At 43.9% G+C, this 24988-nt stretch overlaps 1 protein-coding gene across 7 annotated transcripts in view; it reads right to left on the reverse strand.

The window, feature by feature from the left end:
- Positions 1–578: 578 nt before the first annotated feature.
- LOC411019 (neuropilin and tolloid-like protein 2) overlaps positions 579–24988 on the reverse strand; it is a 72850-nt gene continuing 48440 nt past the window's right edge. For 6 of the 7 annotated variants that reach the window (XM_394492.7, XM_006567255.3, XM_006567257.3 and 3 more), the window contains 6 exons: positions 16518–16781; positions 13990–14150; positions 13251–13500; positions 10992–11107; positions 5523–5660; positions 579–4151 (listed from right to left, as the gene is read on the reverse strand). In XM_394492.7, coding sequence (XP_394492.6) covers positions 3162–4151; positions 5523–5660; positions 10992–11107; positions 13251–13500; positions 13990–14150; positions 16518–16781 — 1919 coding nt within the window. In that variant the 3' untranslated portion in view covers positions 579–3161. The remainder of the gene's footprint in view (positions 4152–5522; positions 5661–10991; positions 11108–13250; positions 13501–13989; positions 14151–16517; positions 16782–24988) is intronic. The other variant, XM_026440225.1, reaches the window with a different exon arrangement.

The following is a 24988-nucleotide window of genomic DNA, read 5'->3' on the forward strand; positions in this document are numbered from 1 at the left end:
ATATTAACTCTTTTGGTGTCAGTTATATCTTTAACACGAAAGTAATTTCAATCCGTTACGATAATCCTACCACGCGATCTACTTTAAAAAGATAAAGAGTAATTGAAAATAAAAGAATAGCTAATTATTAAATAAATTTCCGGAACGATTTGTAAATCATTTAAAGCTAATTAAAAGCTATACGTTGGAAGCAGTTTGCATTAAGGATCGAAACGACGCCCGAGGCGTCGAGAAAGTTAATAATGCTAAACGAATAAAACGAATAAAATGGTCAATACTTTTTGTTAATACTTTTTTGCCATTCTCGAGATAAATCCGATTAAAACATTAGTATCGATAATTAAAGAAAAGATATAGAAAATGCGTATGACGTTTCAGAATCTAACTTATTACGTTTAAAATAAAATGATATTTCGAATAATTTGGCAATACGAACTTACCTTTATTAAAAGTATCGTAAAAGAAATTTGAAGAAATTTTTGTAATAAATGGTACGATTGTACAATGAAAAATTGGAAAGGAAGATTGGATATCTATAAAGTGTAATTACGATGAGGTTAGATCAATTATAAGGATTATTTTAAAAGTACTATATTTATTATTCGTCTGACGTATCATTTGGACAGACGATCATGTGTCGTTTATATACAAATGTGTACACTCTGTACATTCTGTCCTAAACGATGAACGTTAATACGTAATCTGTACAGAAGCGAAAATTTGTCGATTACTAATCGCTAAATTCCTGACAGCTTCACAATATATCTGCATACGGTCAACACGCTTTTGGTTCTATCTCTTTCGTTCATTTTCGTTTCACATTAATCCTATTCTCTTCCTCGCTCGATCGTTTAATATTTAATTGACTAATTTAATTATTTACCTTGTTACTAGATGTTTGGTGCACGCTCCTCTCGAAATTCCAATTTTTCACGAAAGCCTGTATTTCTCTTTCAATCAATCGATCGATCGACGAATGGTATACAACTGAAAGCAACGAGTCGATTGTCAATGAAACGTGCGTGCACGATTACATATTTTCTAAAAAAAATGTCGAATATATTATCGTAAAAAGATAAATTCTTCATAACGTGATTGTGAAATTAGTGATCCTGAGATTAAGAAATTATTAGGTTATTCGTCGTTTTGGAATCTTTACAAAAATTAGCAAACAAACTTTTTTCACTCGCTCAAGGAACACGACGTAGTCGATATCGATCGATTCGTATCGGACATATTCGAGCTGTAACACGTTATCGATTCATAAATGCATTCTTTCGATTCTTTTTTTAATCGGATACGAATAACTATGCCTCATGCTCGACTATTAGTGGAAATACCGTGAAAAAATAGTTTGCCTATTGTAATATCATATTCATACGTTTTTTCGATAATCGAATCGCGAAATTGATACCGTGTATAAAAAAGAGTTAGGCTATGTTCAACTTGTTCAACATATCAATGTTCATTAGGCGAGTTGACATATTTTAATGAGAAATCTACTTACTCGTTGCCCGAGATAACTTTTTTATAACTGCTTGCAGCTTTTCACGATAAATTTTCTATCACTTCACTTCGAGTTTTACTCAACTGTGTAAACACTACGCGATCACTTCAAAGTAGTTCGATTAAAACTAGATGATCGCCGCGAAACGCCATCTGCACACATCCAGATATAACTAACCTTCAGTACGAAATGTGTCTCGGTCTCGATATGTTTACATTCTGTTCGGCTCGATTCTATTCGCGCGAAAATCATTGTGTTTATTCAACAAATACGAGTGTTAGATCACAAATTGTACTTTGTAAAGTGTACTTTAATTATCGGTATCAACGTATGATGTAATTGAAGAGAATGCAGTGAAAATTATGGTAAGTCCTTCTCTTTGATCGAACGACCGTTAAGATATTGCGAATATACAAAATGGCGGGAAACGAACGTTCGTGAAAAACAAACGACGCGACGTATATTTCGCTAATATGTTTTCGTTTCGACGCGATACGATACGCGTGTTGTTTACGTCTTAAAAAGAATATACAGATATAGCAATAGCGAAAGCCGTGTAATGGTAACCATAATTCGCAATCTAACACACTGATTAGCAAAATAGCGTTCCGATAATAACAAGAAACGATTCTAAGCGTTCTGTATCGTAACATCAACAATAACATAGAGATAGTACCGCGTTCTCGTTTGAAAACTCTTTGGTCCGTAATCCAATCGATCCAACACAAGGAAGAAAATCCTCTCGGATGAAAAATAAACACTAGAAAGGTATCGTGGCGCCTATCTCGAGATCCATCGAACTTTCTGTCATATCGATCGATCTGACCACGCAACGAATAGCGCTAAGGGACGATCGCGAGCCATCCAATGAACTTTGAGTGCCCACGGTCCTCCTCGATGGTCGAATGAACCTTCTGGCGGTTCTGTTAGGCCAAGTTCTATAGAAGGGCTCCTGACTGTAGTGTTTCAAGGCACTCCAGATCGCGGAGGATCTTCGTGGTGGCAAGTGGGAATGCGATGGGCAATCGCAATGCTGCCACGCTAGGGTCGGCATTTTGCAGCGGAAGATGGGAGCCCTGAAGGCCTCCGGGGGCCTCAGAATCGGGAGATCGTTCAATTTTAAAGCCAGTCGGACCTTCGAAACTGGAAAATTCTCCTTCGACTGCGTCGCGTCGCGTCCACTCGACTGCACGATCGCTGTGATATCACTTCCCGTAAACGTTCCCGTATTTCTCCCGATAGACTCCGAAACGGATATATCGCTTAATTCACCGGTGTTGTCTAAACAAGTCTTTGGTTCTTTTATTCCGTCCATTTCCACCGATCTCGTTAACGTAAGATCATTTCGCGCCCCGTACAATCTCGATGCCTCGGAATCCCGAATTACGCGCCGAGTAGATTCATCCATGGACGAAGCAACACCGTCCGTATCCTCACGCTCCGGTTGATCAGGCGGATCGATCGCGCCAATATGCGTGGATCAGGAGGACGAGTTTGCCTCTATCGTGGAACTGGTCGAAGCATCGTCGTCCAAGGAGCTTTGGGTGGCCACAGTGACCTTGCTCCCGTCATTCCTACCGGGCGACTGAGCATCAGTGACAGTTTGACGGGGATGGCGTCTCTTGTAGGGCTCCCAATCCCCAGGACCCCGGCGTCAGTGCGTTGCGATCACATCCGGCGCGCTCTTTGTGCTCTCTATGCTGAAAGGTCGCCTCTGATCTACCTCTATCACCGCCTCCGCTCTGTACCTAGGGTCGGGTGTCGTTTGCTCGGGGCATTTCGGCGTGCCGGAGTGCTGAGTGCTCGACGCGTTGCTAGATCCATGCCCGGATCCGTAGATAGAACTGCCATACCTCTCCCCCGACCCGATCGTTCCTTGCCTCAATAATTTCGGCGATTGACGGTAGACACTGTTTTCCCTGCTCGGTTTCGGGCTTTGAAACCTCTGGTACGACGGGTAATCCGGAGGCTCGGGATAAGCGGATCCTTGATGCGGGGGCAATGAATAACCGGGCTCGTGGGTAGACCAGCCAGGCGGCGCGGGGATCGGGTTGTGCTTCGGACAAATACCCATGCTCCCGTCCCGACCCCTCGATGCCGGGCTACAGCCCGAGCATTGCTGTTGAGAGCTGTGCTCGGAAGATTGCTGGGAAGGCTGAGATGTTTGGCGGGATTGCGGCGGGCTTTGATGATGGAGATGATGATGGCGGTGATAATGGAGATGATTGGTCCCGTTTTGCGAGCTAGGTCCGCGGACACCGAATGTCGTGAACCCGACGGGCATCACGTTGTCGGGGATTCGCGTCTCGAAAAGGCTCTCCCGCGTCTGACAAGAATTGTCTCGCATCTCTGGCTCGTCGCTCGATTCTTGCAAACGTTCCTGCGTCGCGTTGCTCACGTTGTTACTCTGATGTATGTCGTGCATATCCCTCGTATTGTATGCCATTTCGAGCACCAGATCTTTCGCGTAATCTTGCGCTATTAACATAGTGGGTGGTAAAAGTTCCTTGCTAGGGATCACTTCCAGACTCGGCGAGTCGCTCACTCGGTCCCTGATGTCCGTTCTCGAAGACGAGATCGGGCAGGGTGTTGCCTTGCGACCGAGCTCGTCCAATCGATTTTCCCTCGACTGTCTGATGTGCTCCTGGAGAAAGAGAAACGAATTCTTTCGATTAGCACGGACAAATATGGAAGGGTAAAGGTGTCGTTAAAAATTGCCGCTCTCTGTTACGATGGTCATGCGCGTTCGCGGTATCGTTTTTTTAAACCGTCCCACCATCTGTTTCCCGGACGTTTATAAATCACATTATCTTCAACCATCATCGGTTATTCGATTAATAATCGGTGGACACGCGTTGCGATAAACTATTTGTTTTACAAAATATAAAACATTATCCATTTTTTAAATATTGCATTTCGTTATATACACACGTTATTTAAATAATTCTCTTCATTTCAATTTCAAAAAGCTTTGCAAATGACGCAGCGGCTATTGACTTTGAACGAATATAATACACGTTGTACATCATTTTTGATTTACAGGATTAAAATTGCAAAACATTCATTATTCTGTTAATATTTTTTAACAGAAACCGTCGGTTTCATTACTAAATACTTTTTTTTTTCTTTTTCGCCAATTTTTTTATTTTTTTTAAACAAAATAAAGCCTGCCTGGTTACCTTATTAAATTTACGTTACAAATAACGCAATTCCAGAGATAATCAAACAATATAGTATCGTTTAGTAGTCGCGAGGGATATTTAGTTCCCTCGTTGAAATAAATGAAAAATCGTATTTGGAAACGAAATATTTTCATAACTCTAATTAAATAAAATGCTACGATTGAAACGTATCGCGGGATATGTTAATAATTTTTAAACGTTGAATATTCGTTTAAAATTAATTTCCGTTAATATATATATATATATACATCCATCTTTTGCGATTCAACCTTTTAATCTTCTCCGTTCCTCCGTGAATAGATGAAACGAACCATGGACTTATCTCAAATTGTACCGTATCAATCCTTTTTCCGCGTTGCGTGAATGTTAGACACGTATGATTGTACGTGACAAGTACGAATCGTGGACCGAATCGAAAATTTCACCATTGTTCGAAATGTAATTGAAATTCTGGGAACGTGAAACAAGAGTGAATTTTATGTAATGCGCAAAGAAATTCTAGTCTTTCATGATTTGTCGATACGACGTTTGTCTCGTGTTTTCCATATATTGTACACAATATTTTCAGATCTCTCTCTCTCTCAAATTTTCAAGCCAATTATTAATTATGTATACACACATTTATGTAATTATACACGATAAATTCACGCATTTATTACAAATGTTATTAACGCTACGAATTAAAACGTTAAAATCGTGAAAAAACATTTGTAAAAAGAATGTATCATCCGTTGAAATACCCTACGATATTTTTACACGTTTCTTATTTTAACGTTATTCGATTTTTTTTACAGATGCAAAGCGAAAGAAAAGACGAAAGAAGATCTACTTACTTGGATGATTCGATGGTCCCGGATCAATTTCCGCACGCAGTTGAACACGAAGGCGAAGCTCATGCCGAACATGATCAACGAGAAAACGATCAGGATTATGACGATATGCTGGGAATCGATCAGCCGCGATTTCTTCTTCTGTGGGGCAGAAAATAAGGTAAAAGTAACTCGCGATTAATCAGATTTAACGATCGCTCGATTATACGTTAAATACCCTGTGTATCTTCCCAATTCTCAAACCCATACCGTGCCAAAATTTCCACCGCGATGATACGCCTCCCTGTGAGTGCAGTAGATTAAAGTACAAGCATGAAATTCTCGTTATCGCACGCCCTTGTGGAAATATCGTCCAACGCCCAGGAGCATGATTATCGTTTCCTTTTTGTTTTGTTTCGTCTTATCTCTATTGTTGTTGCATCGTTGTCATCCCAAGTATAATAAATGGTAGGGATTTAACGGAGGGGGGGGGGGAGTATGGGCGAACATATTTCGCCAAAGGCTTAATTTTGAAATTCTCTCGTTTGTTCCATAACTTTTACGAACGCGTGTTAAAAAAAAAGGAGAGAAGAAGGGAAAAAGGAAAATATGGTCTACTTTTTACGGGTTCTACGGGAAAGAGCGTATCGCTTTGGGTGGAAAAGATAATAAAGGATAAAATTCCGCCTGGTATTCTCCAATATTAACCAGAATGAACAGTTGGCCGGAAGGGGAGGATCAACGGCTGGTTGCTTCGAATATAATACGTATCGCGACGTCGGTCAATATTTCTCGATTTCATTTCTCTCGCATCTATTGAAATATTTGAACGAACGCTGATACATCGACCGGGATAAGGATAATGCGAGTGGAACGCACGTTTATAAGAAGAGCACGTTTCGAACATTAACGAAATAGACGGAATTATCGCGGTGCAGGTTTCCACCGGATGAAAAGCATTTTTTTCTACGGAATGAGATTTCCGTGCATTAGATGCTACAACATTTCTCGGGAAAACTTTGAACCTGGTGTAGGTGGTGGTGGTGCGAGTAAAGGGGGAAAAAAGGAACGAAGGGATGGCCAAGGGGAGAACGCGAAGCTCTGGTCGAGGGGTTGGAAATGCCTCTTTCTGCTTCCGTAAGCTCGAGAGGTTTATTGTTATGCTTATATGAGCGAGCACACTTCAACGGCCGTTTCGCGTGTTTGTGAAAGTCCGTGCAAAAATACATTTCGAACGGGTGCTGCATTCGTGACGAGGGACACACACTTTTGATGCTTTCCTCAGGTATCGAGCAGGGATTTATCCCGGCCTGGAAAACGGTATCCCCCTAGTTTCGATTGTTTCGATATTTATCCTGCGTCGAGAGGCGGCACAGATAGCCGAGAAAAATTTTGCTTTTTGCGCAATATTTCGTGCCGTCACGCTTCGCTTTGATCGCTCCTCCTCGCTCGAAAATCCTCTTCTCCCGCTCCTCGCCCGAAATTTCTCCTTTCCCGTAATTCCAATCGCATATTTCCAAGTATATCGTATTCCACGATGAAAGAATTTCAAACTGTCAGTCGAATATGTCCGTTACTGTTACTCCTCTTCCTTCTCCTTTTTCCCCGTTTCGCATCTGCATTTTTTTTTATTTCGCGTAACAATCCGCCGAGCAACGAGAAAATTCCGGGAAATATTTCGTTGTCAAATCCGCGATGACTCGCCGTTGAATCTAAAAATCTTAAAAATCGCGTAACCGTGAGAATAATACATTTTCACGAATAATTATTCAATAACAATATTTATTTCGAACATCGAACAATATTTTCATTATTATTTAATTACAATTCGTATCTTGCTCGTTCCTGATTCCGCAATTTTATCAAACATCCCCTTTAATGCCAGGACGAGAGACTCGTCTGGCATTTCATTCCCTCCGTTTCTTGACCCGGATCACTGGAGAGACGCTGGATTCGCGTTTGCGTGCCAAATTAATGACAAGTCCGGCCGAGGATTCGCTTCTTTCGGGGAAGGAATAATAATTAGTCGCGAAAAATGCTGAAGAACTTCTCATTAACAGGGGAAGTAACGAATGCGCGGGGAGGATGATAATTTCGTTATGTTCCCGATTCCCTGTTGCCCGAAGGGTAAGGATAGGAAAATACCGATAATTAAAGAATATTCTTACGGCGGTAATTATCATAGAATATCTGGACGGGGTGGCTGGTAGAAGGGGATCGATATCTTAAAGCGAACAGGCCCGACAAGGATATAAACGAAGAAGACGAAGCCCAGCCGAACGGAAAAAGAATCAAACGCGACTTATTTCGTTCGAGTCGCGTGCAATTGAATCTCTCAAGATTGATACTCGAACGAAAGTTAATCAGGGAAGGTTCCCGACTATCAATCCTCGATCCGTCGAATTTTCTTCTCAACCCGAGCCAGCCATGCAAAATTTCGTTCCACCTCGGCTGCCTTCCATTTATCTAATCGCGTATGCATAGTTTAATAACATTGCTAGCGACGTTTCAAATCTTCTTTTTTCTATTCATTCTTTCATATTTTTCTTCTTCTTCTTCTTCTTTTCACTCTTCTTCCATTTAGTATTTAACGCACGGGAAGCGTTAAACGATGCACTTTCCATTCGAGGGAAATAAAATTGGACGGGACGATTACCATGTTATATTCGCCACGATTTCGTCCCGCGTTCTATTCCTTCAATTTCGTGGCCGCGTTCCCATGCGAACGGACCCGTTATCGTCCCGTATAATCTCATCGTGCTTTATTGCGGCCGTGAGACAGGGTGGATCGTGGGAAGGGATAGGAATCAGGTAGGGAATAATAGTAACGAAATGATTAGATAGAGAGAGAGAGAGAAAGGGAGCATTGCTTCGTAAACACGAAGGGCGAGGATTTTTCATTTTCTCCTCCAGCGTCTCGTTCTATTCTCAAACCAAGTAGATTCAACCAGTAGAAATATTATCCTTCGAATAATCCTTTCGTCGATCAAGAATATCAACGTTATTTTTTCACCACCTTACCAAGTTGAAGATCCCTTTAATTTCCGATACTTATCCCCGCTCGTGGCGTCACGTTTCGAACCGCAATTCCCGATATTCCCCGTTTGCACGGCCCACAATCCGAGAATTATATCACAACCCGACCCGGCCATCCATCCCGAGTTTCTTATCTTTGCCCCGTAAAAAAAAATATCCCGGTCGTTGGCGTAATTCTCCGCGCACCCTCTGAAAGATTAAACAATCGCGGAAGGGAAGGGGAGCGGAGCGGAGATCATTCCTTTTTTACGCCGCCCCGTCACGGTCCCACGCTTCCGCGCTGGAGATATCGAGGGTGAAGGAGCAACAGGAAGAGGAGGTCGAGGTCGTAAATGTATATCGATCTCGGGCGACAACCGCACAACGAATTCTCGATGGAATGGTACGCGGTCCAAGTTCCGTGGAATTATCGATACGATGATGATTCTTGTGCACGGTTCGGTGAATCGAACGCGTTTTCGCTCTATCGTGTCGGCTTTGCCGGAATTAGAAACGGCGAAATCAGGCATGGTGGATTATTGGCGGACGTGCACGCGACAATCGACAAACACGCTTTCGAAACATTTTCCACGAGTGAACGAGTAGTAAGGAAAATGTCACGTCAAAAAAAAAAAAAGAAAAAAAAGAAGAAAAGGGAGAAGAAAAACGATCGTGTGCATTAAAAAACATTTGCATCGTGGACGACGACGAAAGCCACGTAACGTGAAAAAAAAAAAAAATGGTGGAACGCGGCCAGAGCCCGGTTGGGAGGGCGAGGGTGAGTTGTTTATATCGTGGCTTTTCACGCTCGTCAAGTTTCCGGGTAAAATAGAAATGGATTCTCTTGTTCGTGCACACCGGTGAAATAGAAGAGGAGGAGGCTTTGTTGTACGCCCGCGTTCCCGATAAATCGTACGCCCACAAAGGAATCCCCCGCGAACGCCCCCATCTTTCAAGGGGATAACCTTTTTAACGCGGGCCTCGTCTCCCAGGGACAACAAGTTCACCTTCATCTTTCGAACCCGATGAATATTACGGAACGAGTGACCTCAAACCTCCCCTTTTTCATCCCCTTCCCTTAAACGGACAGCTCCCTTTTTTTACCTCAACCAACTTTATTTGCGTCCATCTTAATCTTTGACCGTTCACTCACGGAAAAGAAAAAGATCTCTCGTTCATCCTTATTCGAATCATTCGATGTTGAAAAATGATCATTCTCATGGAAATCGCATCGAAACGATATACCAATGAATTGATATCCATGGAGGCATAGATCACAGGATGCAAGGACGAGCCGTTACCTCTTACGTACCGATCAAGGGGTTGCACCCGATGATTTGCATATCGGATGCCAGAGTCAAAGGAAGGGGAAGGGAAAACAGAGGACGCGATGGAACGATAGCGTGGCATTATTTGGCCCTGGATTAATATCCCGTCGATGGCACGGCGGCGTCGTTTCGGAGATAGCTCGTTGTTTCGGCAGTTTGCCAAAAGCGCATACTATTTTACACCTCTCCCCGGAACCGGATATATTCCTCCTCCCCTCTTGGAGAGGGACGGGTGCGCGTATCGCGAAACTGTGTCCGCAGGTGGGAGCAAGAGCTATTGGGGCTCGGGCAAAGGCAAAGGCAGCCTTGAATAAATTAATTAACTACGCGCGGTCAGAGAGGGGGGAAGATGGGAGAATATTAAGACTTCGTTAGGGTTGTACGCACTGGATTATAGCAGGTAGAAGAGGTAACAATCCCCATGGAGCTTAATTCGAATTCTCCGTGTAGTAGAAACGATTGAATATTTGTGCAAATTCTTTTCCATTACCTGTAATGGGAACGAAAATTGTTTCGAATTTCCTACAGATGCTACCTTCTTTACCAATTGACCAATTTTAGAGAAATAATAGCGACGAAGAGCTGGATAATATCATACTTTCCCAGGATTGTTCGTCAAACACAGATCGCAATCACATTGTGCCCCCCTCCCCCCTTGATAATGCGTTACACGCGTAACGTGAGGGAGGCAGGAATTTTCTATTGCAATGTATACGCGAGCATTCCGGCCCTTCTCTAAAGTAGACCGGCTCGCTGGTAGCACAATGGAGGCGCTTTCGAATGGGGGGTCTGCAACGGTACAATGACAAAAGAAGAGATCTTATTAAAGACCCACTTCGCCGTCCCTTCGCTACGGTTCCTTAAAGTTGCTCGAGATCTTTGAAGTTGCCCGTTTCGCGTTGACATATATAAAACAAAATTGCGCTCAACTTTTCCTGCTACTCTCTCCCTCTCCCCCTCCTCCCGATAACGCGGAGAGCGTCGACTGGCCCTTGCATAAACGACGTTTCACAGGAGGAGGAAAATAATAGTGACTAGTAGATAAGAGTTGGCGGAAATACGAGCGAGAAAGGGAGAGCATTGGGAAAAATGTTTAACGGCGGTAAGAAGGATCGCTGTTGAATTTACTCTAGATATAACGTTTGCTCACGTTGCAAGATTGATCCTCTTCGTCCCATCGGAAGCGGCAATTCACCCTGCCGTTGCATTGCAATTCGGCGGCGATGCAAGTCGCGTCCTCGCAGTAGAATTCGTTATCGAGGCAAGCTGAAAACGAATGAAGAACGTTTGAAAAATTAATTTTTTTTTCTTTTTCCTTTAAACGTTACCGTTGAATTCGAATCATGATAAGAGGAATGAGGAAGATAAATAATTATAGAAAAAACTTTCCAAATTTTATATCATAGCATCAAACGTGTAGAATCCTCTCGAGATTGTTTCTATGATTTCTCGTTGAACGATCGTTTCTCGATACAAGAAAATTTTCCTATGAAATCTTATCGTAAGAGAGATAAGAATAGGGGGATGTAAGTGGAATTTCGCATCGAATTCGCGGTCAAGTCACTCGTAAAATATTAGCCGGGGATGGCAGGTGCGAAGAGAGAGGCTGGTACGTGTATCTGCACTCGTTGCCCGGCTCGCTCCATTTGCCATTCAACCGCGGCATTACCATCATTAATTTCGAAAATCGAATCCTTTCACGCCCGATTATTCTCTCTCCTCCCCCGATATGAACCGGTTAAACCGATAAACTCGTTTTTGTCGATATCACTGTAATTATTGGCCCCGGGCGTTCGTCCCGTTTTGCTTCATTTTCTTCAAATCCGAATAACAGGGGTAAACGTTGCGTTGCGTGCCCCTTTTCTTTCTTCCTCTTTTTCCTTCTCGCATCTCCCTTTCGTCCCTCCATACGCGTCGCTCCACGTATAATTTTAACGATATTTCGTACGACCTCGCGGTTTTCGAGCCCGAGGGAAAATTTAATATATACTTCTTCCATCCTCCGCCCGGCGAAAAGAGAACTATTCGAAATATGCCGCGAGGGGGAGGGAAGCGTGTTTGACGATATCAGAACGTAAGAAAATTTTCATTGTTTCCGTCGATCTCGTTCCGTCGCGTTCGAGCGAAATATATATACGTATATCGCGTTCTCCACCCCCAACCGTGAGCTCCATTCCACTTTCCAATTTGCCATTGTTGTTCCACTGGCATATCGATTTTTCGTTTTATTAATAATTACTGGTTACCGAGTCACTTCGATTAATGGAGTTCGCGTTGTTAATATTTCACGATTCGTGAATCAACAATGGAACGATCTTTTTTTTCCCCCCTTTTCTATTTGTTTCACGTTCGATTAGACTAATCAACTAATTGCTCTTTCCTTCTTTATATTCCTCCCCTTTCACCGTCGTTTATTTATTTAATTGTATATATATATATGTGTATATAAAACACACGAGCAACGATGTTAATTTATAGATTTCCATTAGAGCGTATTCTCCTTATTCCGTTCGCGAACACGAACACCGGTACCAGGAAACGTGGAACACGGGTGTTAAATTTAATGAAACTTAACATCGGGAATTACTTGCGTGCCGCGAACAAAGATCTCCGCGTAATACTCGCACGGCATACGTTATAACGAAAATTAAACTTTCTTGTTCGCGATACGCGCGTAAAATCCCGATTATTAGCACGTATATTCTATTATCGCGAGGGAAATCGTTGCGAGGGATATAATTGATTTATTTCCCTCTTTCATTTCCCTCCACCTGATTCGCGGCCAAGTTTCAATAATTTTCCCGGATTGATTCATCAACAATTTCGCTAATTAATCAATTTATTAATAAATTTATTAAACGAACAAATAAATTCTCGTCCAAACGTGTCGTCCCGTTTTTTATCCTCGCGTAATTTATACGTTCTCGACACGTAAGTGAAAGTCATATCGCATCGCCATTTCGTACGCAATTAATTACAACGTCTTAATTACCACGGACTACACTACGGATCGATGCAAATTTTAAGATATTTTTCTAAAGCTATTCGTTCTCGTTGCGTTACAAGGATAATACGCGATAATTTAATTTGCGCAGGCTGGAAATTACAAGAATAATAAAAGCATAAGTTGCAAGTTGGACTAATTACATTGTTCCATTTTGAACGTGATATTAATTTGAAACGGTGAAATTAAGATACTCGAGTTATCGTACGAATCGAACAGAGAGGGAGAAAATTGAAAGGCGATGTTTAAGCAGGGAGGTGAGAATGATTAATCAGTAATAAGGGAGGGAACGTAGGGTGAGAACGGGTCCGCGAAATATAATATATATATATATCCGTGGACGATTATTACGATGAGATAAAAGCTATCGCGGACAACGGATGAACAATTAATGGAGAAACTCACGTTTGTCTCCGGGATCTCTGTCCCTGAGCGCTGTCATCACGGCCTCGAAGCTGCTGTTCAGCGCTTTAGGCTCCGTGTAAAACCTGACAAAGGCGGTATTGGTCCCGATGAGGACGGTGTCGGCGATACTTCCGCAGAAATTCTTCTCTCTCGAGGACATGTCAGTGCGTTCTTTGAACACGTCCACGAAGTTGGCGTCGCACTCGTTCGGTCGTTGCAGTTTGAAGGGATCCGAGAACGTCAGCTGAATCTGAAAGTTGTACGCGTGTCCCGATAAACGCCACTTCTCCACTATCGCGTCCCCGCTATCCCGATCGACGAATCGAAAAACTCAAAGGATTCTCTCTCCATTGGACGAGGTGCGTTTCATCAAGAGGGGGAATGTCGTAATTACTGGCATTCTTATGACGGGGCCCAGGATTTCGTTTGAACGGAAAGAAAGAAACGGTACAAATTAAGGGATCAAAGGATGGGCGGCAAAGGATGTCGGCGTCATCGAGTATTTTCGACTCCATAAAGTATTCCATTCCGTATATGTTCGCACCTGTTATTTCATTCTCCCTCCCTCTCTCTCTCTCTCTCTCTCTTCAACGACCGAGCTGAGCCCAGAGCTTGTGATCGAGTAGGTGTCATCATGGCGGAGGAACGAGGAGAAAGGAAATGGAACGCGATGATCAAATGGCGTTCGCGGGGAGAGAGAGAGAATGATGATTGAATTCTTTTTTTTTTTTTTTTTTACCTTCCATCCTTCTTTGACCGTGATGTTCCACAAGCAATCGAGAGGGATGCCTTCCTTTTCGGATAGCGTCTTCCTGTCTATCACATCCTCGCTGCTAATGATCGCCTGCACGCCGCTCACCTCCCTCACGCAATCCTCCGGCTCTGGTGGCACTCCCGCCTCTGTTATCACAATATCAAACACACTCTGTATACCCGTATATCTGTATATTTATTCGCGCCAACTAAAAACTCGTGGCTCCACGTTTCATTTCCCGCGGATAAAGTGCGATCCGTTCATTTACAAGAGCCGAGTCGAGAATCGATGAGGAGGGAGAGAGCCCTGTTCCGTTCCGTTCCACTACGAAGCAAGAAGCAGTAAAGGGAGGGAAAAAAAGAAGAAAAAGAGGGGAGAGGGAAAAAGAGAAGGGGAAAAAATTGTGGAATAATCAACAAAAAAAGAAAAAGGAGAGAAAAATCCGCGAGACCATTGTTTAAGAGATAATTAATCTCCCCCTCCCCCGTTTCGAATTGGCATTATGAAATTGGCGAGCATCGGCGAGCACAATGGGCACCGAGGAGAGGGAGAGTTATTGAAACGCGCGGAAAGATTCAACCTTCCCCTCCTCCCCCTCTCTCGGCATCTGATTAATTTCCTCTCTCGAATCCGACGATACCAACGCGTCGCTATTTTAATCCATCGTTAGGGGACCGATTTCGGGGAACGATTCTCGCGAAAGCGACGCGTTTTGGGGCGTGTTAAGAGCAATACTCGAATGCTCAAACGGCATTTATCCCGTCGGATGCGCGCAAATGCGGGGAAATAATGAAGTGTGCGAGACGCCGTGCTCTCTGGCAATCTGATTTATTCGACCGCCGCGATAACCGTGATTATCGTTGCTTTTTATAGATAAAAAAATTAATGGTGGAATCGTTCCGTCGAATTAGAAAAGAGATTACGTACGCGACGATCTGGAAATCGAAGGATCGTTTGCGACGATATTTATATTTAACGATCGAGTTATAGATCGTCGTTTTCTCCACAGTGATTCGTAGTTTTTTTTCTAAAGAATTTGTATTCGAAACTTTGAATGTAAAAATTCGGATATTACGAATTATTACTTGACGCGCTCATTTTTAACATTTTCATTTTACAGCATTTTCCACGATACTTTCGAATTCCATTCCATTACGAATAATTATTTCTCGCGATTTTTCCAACTCGAAATATTTCCCAACGTAATTTTTCCCAAATTGCCGAGAAATTATTCAAATAGTAGCCAATAATTTCGGCGCGGTGACAGATATTAATATTGAAATTATTTATAAAATATTTTTTTTTCTTCCGTACGCGAACGTGAAATTTATCGTTGGCGAAATTGAGAGAAAGAGAGAGAGAGAGGAAATTTTTTTCTCCCCGCACGGACAGAAGTTGGGTGGTGGCCGGGGAAACCCGTTGGATTGGAAGCTTCCCAATTGGTTCGTCGATGTCGCCGGGGCTAATGTCCGAACGAGTATTCTAATCTGAGTGCCGCGGCTCGCCAGCAACGTTTGTTTTCGATGAATGAACAACGATTTTTGCCGCGCTATATAAATTCCCGCTCGTTCCCTCCCTTTCCGCGCGAGGGCGCCGACTTTCGCTCGTGGTAAAATTTATCAACACCGGGAAAATACCTCTCTAATATTTCCCAGGCCGAAATATTGAACGACAAAACGGTTTATTTTACGCTCGGATTCTTTACGTTTTATATAAAACGTTGACGCGTAGCGTAGTCATTGTACAGTTGTTTCGGATAATGGGCTTACAAATCAAAAACTTTACACTTGGCGTTGTTCCCCCTTGAAACGAGTTACAATTAAAATCAAAGTCACATAAAATGTTTTGCGTTTCTCCTCCGAAATAACCGAAATTTCACGGCAGAACCTTCATTAAAAGCAGAATCATGATTATTCATCGGTTCCCTGCGCCAGGGAGGGAGACGTGAATTAATAAAAACGAGAAAATGAATATATGTATATACGTCTTATTAACCGTTATTATCATATACCGATGCTCTTTGCGTGTACTCTTTAACGATATTCTTCTACAACATATGTATTTTTTCATCACGTGAAAATTGTATGGAAACAAAGAAAAAAAGGAGAGAAAAGGGGAGAGAAAGAAATCGATCGATGATACACGATATAAACAAAAATATAATTAAACGTAATTTTAATTATAAGAATTGAATTTTAAAAATGGATGCATCCCCTCCTGTCGCGCGCAACTAACGATCACTCTCGAACGAAACACAGAGAGCATCCATCCTATCTGTCTCCTGATTAACCAACGTCCTAGTCCTATCGACACGTGACGCGCAAGTACAAATCCTCTCCCAATCCACGAAATAATCCCGAGTTGGAAATTATTCGATCGCGTCGCCTCGTGAATTATTATCACAGTGTGGGAAATTTTCAGCGGGATTTTCCCGGTTTCACGAGAAAATCTCACAATGACGGAATGACAACGTGACGGGCGGGCGGATCGTGGAAGGAGATGGCGAGACTTACGTATATTGGTTTGCCTTGGTATCATACTCCAAACGGCCCTGAACCCCTTTCCCTCGATGCTCTCGTCGCTGTGGAATCGTAGCCAAAGGTATCTCGTCTTGGACGTGATCTCGGGGGGGAAATTCGTGCCGCAGAAGTTGCCGAGGAGATTGGAGAACCCGTGCTGGCCGTCACGTACCTCGAGAAAATCGTAACGGCAGTCGGTACTATCCTCGAGCTTGAACTCGTCCCGAAAGTCGAGCCTCAGCAGCATCCCTTTCTCGGCTGAAACGGAGGAAAGAGCCAACATTGTCGTTAGAAATCGTGGAGCCGATCGTGGGGTTATTCTTCTTCTTCGTCCGTCCGTCTCGCGTAAAAAAAGAAAAAAGAACGTGTCGTCTCTTTATTCTCTGTATCGACGCCTCTTTTTCTATCTCGATTTTTATCGACAGTTTTATTCGGGGATAGTTTCGGATTAACTAGTTTTCGGAAGAACGATCGAGAGATAAAGCTCTATTGTGTTCCGAATTCCCCGTACTAATCTGGTTGATTGGTCGGCTTGGCCGATAAATATTTTAATATCGTTAGCGACGAATGCCGCTCTGGCGTCCGACCAAATTATTCGAGGTATTCGTCACGCGACTTTTTTTTTCCTTTTTTTTTTTTTTTTCCACTCCTCGGAGTGGATAATTCGAAGTGGATCGCGCGCTTTTTTATATCCGACGAGCGGAGCGAATCGTTGCTCGGTCGAGACGTAAATTCGAACGATTGGTCGATCGTTAAAAGGGCAACGGCGCGGAAAATTCTGTTGTCGAAGCTTATCGTCTTCGTAACACGGTTATCCGTAATACCAGCTTTCTCCATTCTTCGACAAACGCGATCTTTAATGCCCTGACAAGTTCGTCCAACCGTCGTTGTCGTATACGAGTTTTCCATACGATAAATCGATGGATCTATCCTTCCTCGTTGGTTGTAACGCGACCTCGACGATCCAAATTCCCCTCTTTCTCCTGCAAAACGAGACTGCTTCTTCGCCTTCACCGAAATGGCGGCACCCGGCGTAAATTCCGCCCGATAGGCGATACGGCCCGTAATGAAGCCGTTGGAATGCAAATGCGGTTCTCGTTCCCATGGCACGTAGCAAGATTATCCGGAAATTATTTACCGCGAATCGATCGTTAGGATTCACTTTGTCTTTACACCAACGAGCTGAATCCTGCTGTTCCCAACTGCGCGCGCGACCAGTTTTCGCGTTTTCGCCCCATTTGCTAAAGCTTCGTAATCGGTCTATCGGCTAATTATCCAGCGACCACCTCTCTCTCTCTCTCTCTTTCTCTCTCTCCCTCTCTCTCTCTCTCTCTCTGCGGTTGCTCGCACGTATATAATTATTTCAACGTAACAAAACGTTTACATCGTAACAAAAATTTAAATGGAACGCACGGAAATGAAACTCGCGTTTGCACCGCCGCGCGAAATTGTTTCCAAGCCTCGAAACCAGATTTCAACGTTGCACAGATTCGTATCTCGCAACTCTGCAGATAGGTGAAATAAAAGAGGGACGAGAATAAAGAGGAGGGGGGATGGAGGAAGAGGAAGGTAGATGGATACGCGGCTCGATCATAAATATTTGCGAGTATGAGTGTATCTCGTGTATTGGCATTCGAGGGGGAAATTTATACGGAAGGGATCCTAGCGACAGCGAGGAAATTATCGAGAATTACGTGATCGTTTACGAAGGACGCGCGTTTTCGTTTTCTTGGCGGAGAAGGTTCTCACCGCACGAAGAGACAGACGTTTTTTTTTTTTTTTTCGAGAGAGAATTAAAAGCGAGGCAACAATTTCCATTAATAATATACGGCGTGCGCGTGTATCGAACATGTTGCTCGACGGCCAGTCGAGACGCGCGTGATGATAAATCGTCGGGTTGATCCAGATAAGACACGATCCTGAGTTATTTAGTGGTCATCCTCCGCGCCGTACGGGATGATTCCGAGATACCCGTCGATGATAAAAATGTTAGAACGTTCGTATATACGCGAGCGCGCATCGAGACTAGAGATCCATGATGCGAATCATTCTCTGACGCGAATCGTGACTCGCACGATGGATATTTATGAACCGCGGTATGAATGAAAATTCTGGCCATCATCCGCGCCCGATCAACCCACGCGTGTCTGTCTCCCCTCCACTCCTATTTCCATACTAAAGGAAATGGACGCAATGTTAGGAGGAAAATCCGTCTCGATCGTAAATCGCCGTCCCTTCACTCCGGTCGTCCTCTTCGAATCCTCTCGGAGAATGGAATCGTACGTGGCGCAAAAGTGTCGCGACTTCTCCCATCGAACAACGAGCGTCCCTCTTACTTGAATGGCGAGGGCTCGAAGTCGCGGCTTTCTTTGGAACCGCGGACGGAAAAGGAAAGGAACGATAAAAAGGAAGGAGGGAGAGGGAAGGAGGAAAAGAAGGAAGGGAGAAAGGAGGAAAGGTCTGCGTCTCGAGCATTTTCTCGGGGAGGGGAGGGAGAAGGGAACTCTAAAGAGGCGGGAATCTCGTCCGCTTTCGCATGGAAATACCGCAGCCGCGACGGAATACCGATCGATCGCATTTTTCGCAACGGGGAGATCCTCCAAAGCCTACCTTCCTTACTTTCGCGCTTCATTATCTTTCGATTGTATCACCTTCCGCTTCTAATCACCGTCAATGGGAATTAAGGGGGCATTCTCAAAGGGGTTTTCGCAATCCGCCCGTTATTATTCGAGACTTATTTATTTAAACTCGTCCGCGCCGTTTCCTTCTCGCGTAATTTCCATCCCTATTCAAAAGGATAAGTTTCACCGGGTTGAAGTTACATCTCCTGCAACTTTACATCGACATCGAGAGATGCTCGCGAATTTCTATCGATGTACGAGGTTATCCCTCCTCTCATCGGCGAACAACAAAACCTTGTTATTTACGAAACCATGGATTCAGAAAGTACACAAGGTTCAAACTTCTTGTCGATATCTCTCAACTTTCGCAAGTTGAGTGTACACGCATCGCAGCGGACGCTGCGGACGCTTTCAACCGTTCCAGACAACCGTTCCCTTCAAACCGTGAAATTCGAGGAATGGCCACGACCGAACGTGTCATCGTTCAACCTTGAAATTTTACGAGACATATCCCCTCCCCCCTCAGGAATTCATTTTCCTTGGATTTCCAATCTCTTCCCTTCCTTCATAATCCTGTTGAAAATTTCGCCAATGTCGTTTCGGATCTACACGAATTTTTGTATTTCTCGCGCGTCTTCCTTCACCCACGTGATTCCCCGAAGAGTCGAAAGTGATTTCTAGACTCGAACGTGGTCAGGATTCGATTCGGAGGGGATTGCGAGGGGGTTGTGATCGGTAACTGTGGATTTTCATCCACGAGGATGGATATTGGAAAATAACAGATGTCTTCCGTGAAAAAAATATTTCGAAGCTGTTTTTTGAATATCAGATAACCGATCTGTTTTAACTGATTTCCGTAAGAGGATAACATTTTTCTTTTTTTAATTAAAGCGAAAGATTCGGAAGATATAACGAGTTTCAGAAGATATTAATCCGAGTAATCATCTTTTGTAAGTTTCGCCTTCGTGAGGAAAGAAGAAAGAAGCGAAGAGATGTTTTTCGTTCTCTAACGATCCGCGTTTCCCACGGATGGATCGTTCGAATTTTCCATTAAGAATTTTTCAACGCAAAATGTACACCTCGCACGATTTCCACCTACCAGTTGAATTATCTCGTCCCGAAAACTCGTCAAATGTTGTTCCCTTCGTTCCTTCGAATCGGATATACGTTCCCAACTCGTACACCGCCCGCAAATATTTACCAACTTTTCCTATAGTATGGATAAAAACGTAGCGCTGTTTTATAAACGCGTATAAGTTTTATGAAATGAAAGTAAACAAGATGTTTTGCTAATTCGGAAAGGGGGGAAAAAAGGGAAAAAGCGCGAATTTTTCTTTTTTATTCCATTTATATCCGTATATCTTTATTCCAACTATATAATAAAACGTTACGTTGGATTTCGATTTCACGGTGAGAAGTTTTAACCGGAAACGAGACTATTTCGTGTACATGTATATATATATATATCGTTAAAAGTAGAATTTTACGTGTAAATTTTACGAATACACATACACGCCAGATTGTAGGATCGTTTGGAAATGTACGCACACCGCGTGTTCAAAAACAGTGTTGCCAATTGATTCGGACGTTAATTGCCTGCACTGTTCGCGACGCGCAACGCGTAACGTTCTGGTTATTCTTCAATTCGAGTGGCCGAGTGTAGAGGTCTCTCTTTATACGAGGGTAATGGGAAATTTACGATGTGAAAATCGGCTTAATCCTTGGGGGATTTGCGAACGATCTCTTTCCCCCTAAATTTTCGCCCTAATTATTTTATATCGACGGCCTATCATGCACATTCCACGATCGTTCGTTTCAATTAAATTCCAATTCGTCGCGGATAAAAACAATTTTTGTGCCCGCGAAACATGGATGGAATTATACACCGTGACGACCTTTCGCCAAAATATTCGGCTAACGATTTAATGACGGATATATATAAATGAATTTCCACCCTGTGTCCCGCTCTCGTTCCATTTTCCGGAAACGAGCAAACTTTATCCTTATTTGACTCCACTCCCAATTTTCCTTTATTTCCGAAATAAGCAAGCGAGAACGAAATCTTCTCCGAGAGAGAAGTATCCAAGTTTGCTTTTTGTTAAATTCGTCGAAAACGTGCTCCTTCGTTCCGCTTTATATTTTTTCTCTCTCTCTTTCTCTCTCGGATGATTTATAACGCCCTACTCAGATGTATAATACATCGTTGATATAACCCGGTCTAACTTTCGTACTTGGAGCCGACAAACGGGATATAATAGATTGGTTGTTTACGAGGAGAATCGTTTTCTTCCCCCGACGTGACGACTAATATCGAGCGACGAAAGAATGATTAGAGGGAAGGGTCCGTGTTTGGCCGGGGTGTAAAAAACCGAAGTGAAAACGTTATTATATATCGAGGAGGGGGACACGTGTATAAAAAGTTGGATATAAAAAGGATCGGATCGTGATCATCCCGCGTAAAAAGTGCGAAACATTTTTACGATTTTCATTAAGGGAAGGAAAAATAACGAATTGGATCTCACCGAGTACAGTTACGCGGCAGCGGATGGTGAAACGTACGGACGACGATATTTTACAGGGGGAAAGGGTGGCTCGGCAATGGGGGGGGGAGGTTGGTTATATTTTACATGGCATTAGGCGGCTTAAGGATACGAGTTTGGAGAAATAGAGCGGACCAGCTCCTTTTACATTCGCATCGAGTCGTATCCCGTTGAGTGAGAACATTTAACGAGCACTCGGCACAAAGAGGATGACCATGAACCACGAACCATCCCATTTGAGAACCGAGCCATTTTTTTCCGAGATACGCGATTTAAGAAAGGGAGAGTTTGCCGAGATCCTCCCGGGGATCATTTTACGTGCCGCTCCTCTTTATCTCTGCCCCCTCTCCGGAAACGAGAGTGTTTTGCTCGATCGACGCGAATCTGGAAAGGACAACTTCTTCCCCGCGATAACGTAATTCGAATACCAAACTTCGTTTCTTCGTTTCCCTCCTTTGGATTCGTTCCAAACATCTTTTTTTTTTCGCGACGTTTGTGGTAATTCGAAAGTAATCCTCGACATTCTCGCGCGAGTTACGCGAGGATCATATGCCAATTTCCACGGTCGTTGAGCGTTTCTTCTCGAACAGAGGTTAATAATTCGCCCGGTTTGGCTTTCAAGAGGCTCGCGTTCGATCCTCTCGTTCAACGTTTAGGGATTAACAGCGGATCGATACGTCGAAGACGATGTTCCCGTGGCCAAGTGGAACGCAGTGTCGTTCCGTCATAAGCTGACGCACGACAGGACAGGATGGTCGGAGGATTATACGGGCGCGCTTCGTTGTAGTGCGCGCTTAAACGGCCGAGATCTCCGGTCTCGTGATTCATTGCTGCTAGAGGCGCGTTCGACGACGCCACTCGTCATGGAACACAATGGAGGACGAGAGAAGGGATTAACCACCGCCGACTTTATCGTAGCTAACTCCTCCAATTTACCCAATGAATTCGAGAATTCGGGAGTCGAAGTAATTCCAACCGATCGTGGATAGCTCGTCCAACCGATTAAAAATGGAACGATATCTCGATCCCTTTGGTCGCTTCATCTATTCCTGATTTATCTCTTTTCAAAGTATCGATTTTAAAATTATCTACTTTTAACCGACTAAACGGAGAGAGGGGTGAGTTTGCCGGGAATTGATGGATGGATTTGGAAAGGACGGCTGTGGGTGGTCTTTAACGCCATTTTGGTTCAAGGACAAGCGCAGCGTCTTGCCGCAATTAATGGCTTCCCTTGCAGAGATTCCCCTTGCCTTAGAGTATTTCGATGTTCCGCGAAACGCGGAGACGGCAGAGGGGCGGTCGCCCTTGATTTACGTGGGATCGCATTAAACGGTTCTTTGATGCTCCCTTACCTCGCTGAGTGGTCGATAACTCGATTTCCTCGTCCACTTTGGAACTTGGCCACGACTTCCTTCCATCCTCCAAGCTTCCACGGATCCTTTCTTCTCTAACAACTTGCTACTCCCGCTACATCCTCTTTTTTCCACCCTCCCCACGCGATTTGAGCTCGAATCAAGTATAGCAAACTACGTATATATCTATATATATAAGCTTTGGCGTCGAGTAGCCAGGCCAGTATTTTTTCGCCTCCACGATCCCGTGCAACGTGGAAAACGGTGATAATGGCGATATATAGACAGCGAAGAAGACAAACGGACCATGTTTCGATGTGACGTGTTCTTTTCGGGGTGGGGAAAGTTTTTATTGCGGTCTGTTGCGGCGCGAAACGCGAAACTTGGCAGAGGTAAGAAAAACCTCGGGGACGATGACGCGTTTTAAATTGCGGCTGTGTCGGGTTGGCGGTGAATGGTTGAAGGTAACGAGACGGGGGAAGAGGGAAGTAACGAGCAAGTATCGAAAAACAGCGTCGTCTTGTTGCGTCTTGCGGCTTCCCCCTCTTGCTCCTCCAACGAGCTCGTCCAAGGATCTTTCGAAACTTCGTTCGTTTCCAACGATTTCTCCCTCTCGGTTTGCTTACCTTTCCTGCGAGACAACGAGTTCTCTCTTATTTATCGTCCCTCGAGTTTTCTGAGATTCGAGGATCTCGTAGATCGAAGAATCGATACGATATTATTCTCTCTTATGTTCGATCGAGAGATTTATCGTGTCGATAATTTTTCCACCGTTTATGGCGGGGAGGAGGAAAGGTTATTCGGATTAATTAGAAAAGAAGTTGCGTCGTTTGCGTCCCCCTCCTCGAGGGAGATGAAGCGTATCCGTTTAACGAACTGCTGTTCCCACAGCCGAGTTCTTCTTCGTTATACATCCAACCCCCTTCGAGAGAGGTTCGATCGTCGGCGAACGCTTATTCTCGTCTCCAACCGACTGTGATCTCATTAACCGTGGCCGAGTGGCTCCCACCTGCTTAAAACTGTCCCACATTTCATAATGATGAACCGGTGTAACCGCGTTATCGTGTTCACGACCGAGCAATTAAAACGGTTTCATCCGTGCAATTAGGATCTCCTTCCGATCCCACGGGTACACCGGAAGGGCTACTTGGCCCGTTTGCCCTCCTTCCCTCTCTTCCCCTATTCTATCCACGGAGAATCGCCGGAGAGGAGAAAGAATTAAAGAGGAGGAGTATCGCGCGTTATATATAGCGGTGCCGATCCATTGACTCGATTTTCGCCCCAGTTTCCTCCGTCCCTATTCCCATTCGCGCGACTCAACCAGTTGAAATCTTTAGTTTACAGTCGACCGATCTTCTCCTCCCAACAAAAACTCGAGGGAACACTCGATCCTCGGTGTATCTCATCGCGCCCGGATAACTTACGCCTTTTCCATTCCGCATCTCCCGCTTTGTTCGAGTGTTGTATCCTCGTAATGATTCAGCGACGCGTACCATAGGATATATGTAAAATATCAGGGGACTGGATCACGTAGTATTTTCCGTAACGACGAAAGAATAAGTAGATTCCGTTCGATGATGTTGAGGATAGGATCAGAAGCTTCTTAACGAGACTTCTTGGGAAGCCATATGGGATCGAGATGCGTTTGAACGTCGTCAATATGCTTCTCCAAATTTGTTTATTTACTCGTAGAGATGATGGAGTGAAATTTGTATCACGCGATCTCTTCGCACTAGAATCGGTCACGTCGACGAATAAGCTGTGCGTCGTTTCGGTATCCCAGCCGAGATTAACCGCGCGTTTTCGAAATCGATGTAAATTTGAAGCCGCATCGGGGATGCATAGAGAGATTCCAATTTTGATCGTGCGTCGGAATCGAGCGGCCTTTTCGCTCGATCGTCCATCGATCTCCCGTCTTTGCGCATCGGGCGAATCGTTCCAATTAAAGTTTC

The sequence above is a fragment of the Apis mellifera genome, linkage group LG4, assembly GCF_003254395.2.
Source record: "Apis mellifera strain DH4 linkage group LG4, Amel_HAv3.1, whole genome shotgun sequence".
In the NCBI taxonomy this organism is placed as follows: domain Eukaryota; kingdom Metazoa; phylum Arthropoda; class Insecta; order Hymenoptera; family Apidae; genus Apis; species Apis mellifera.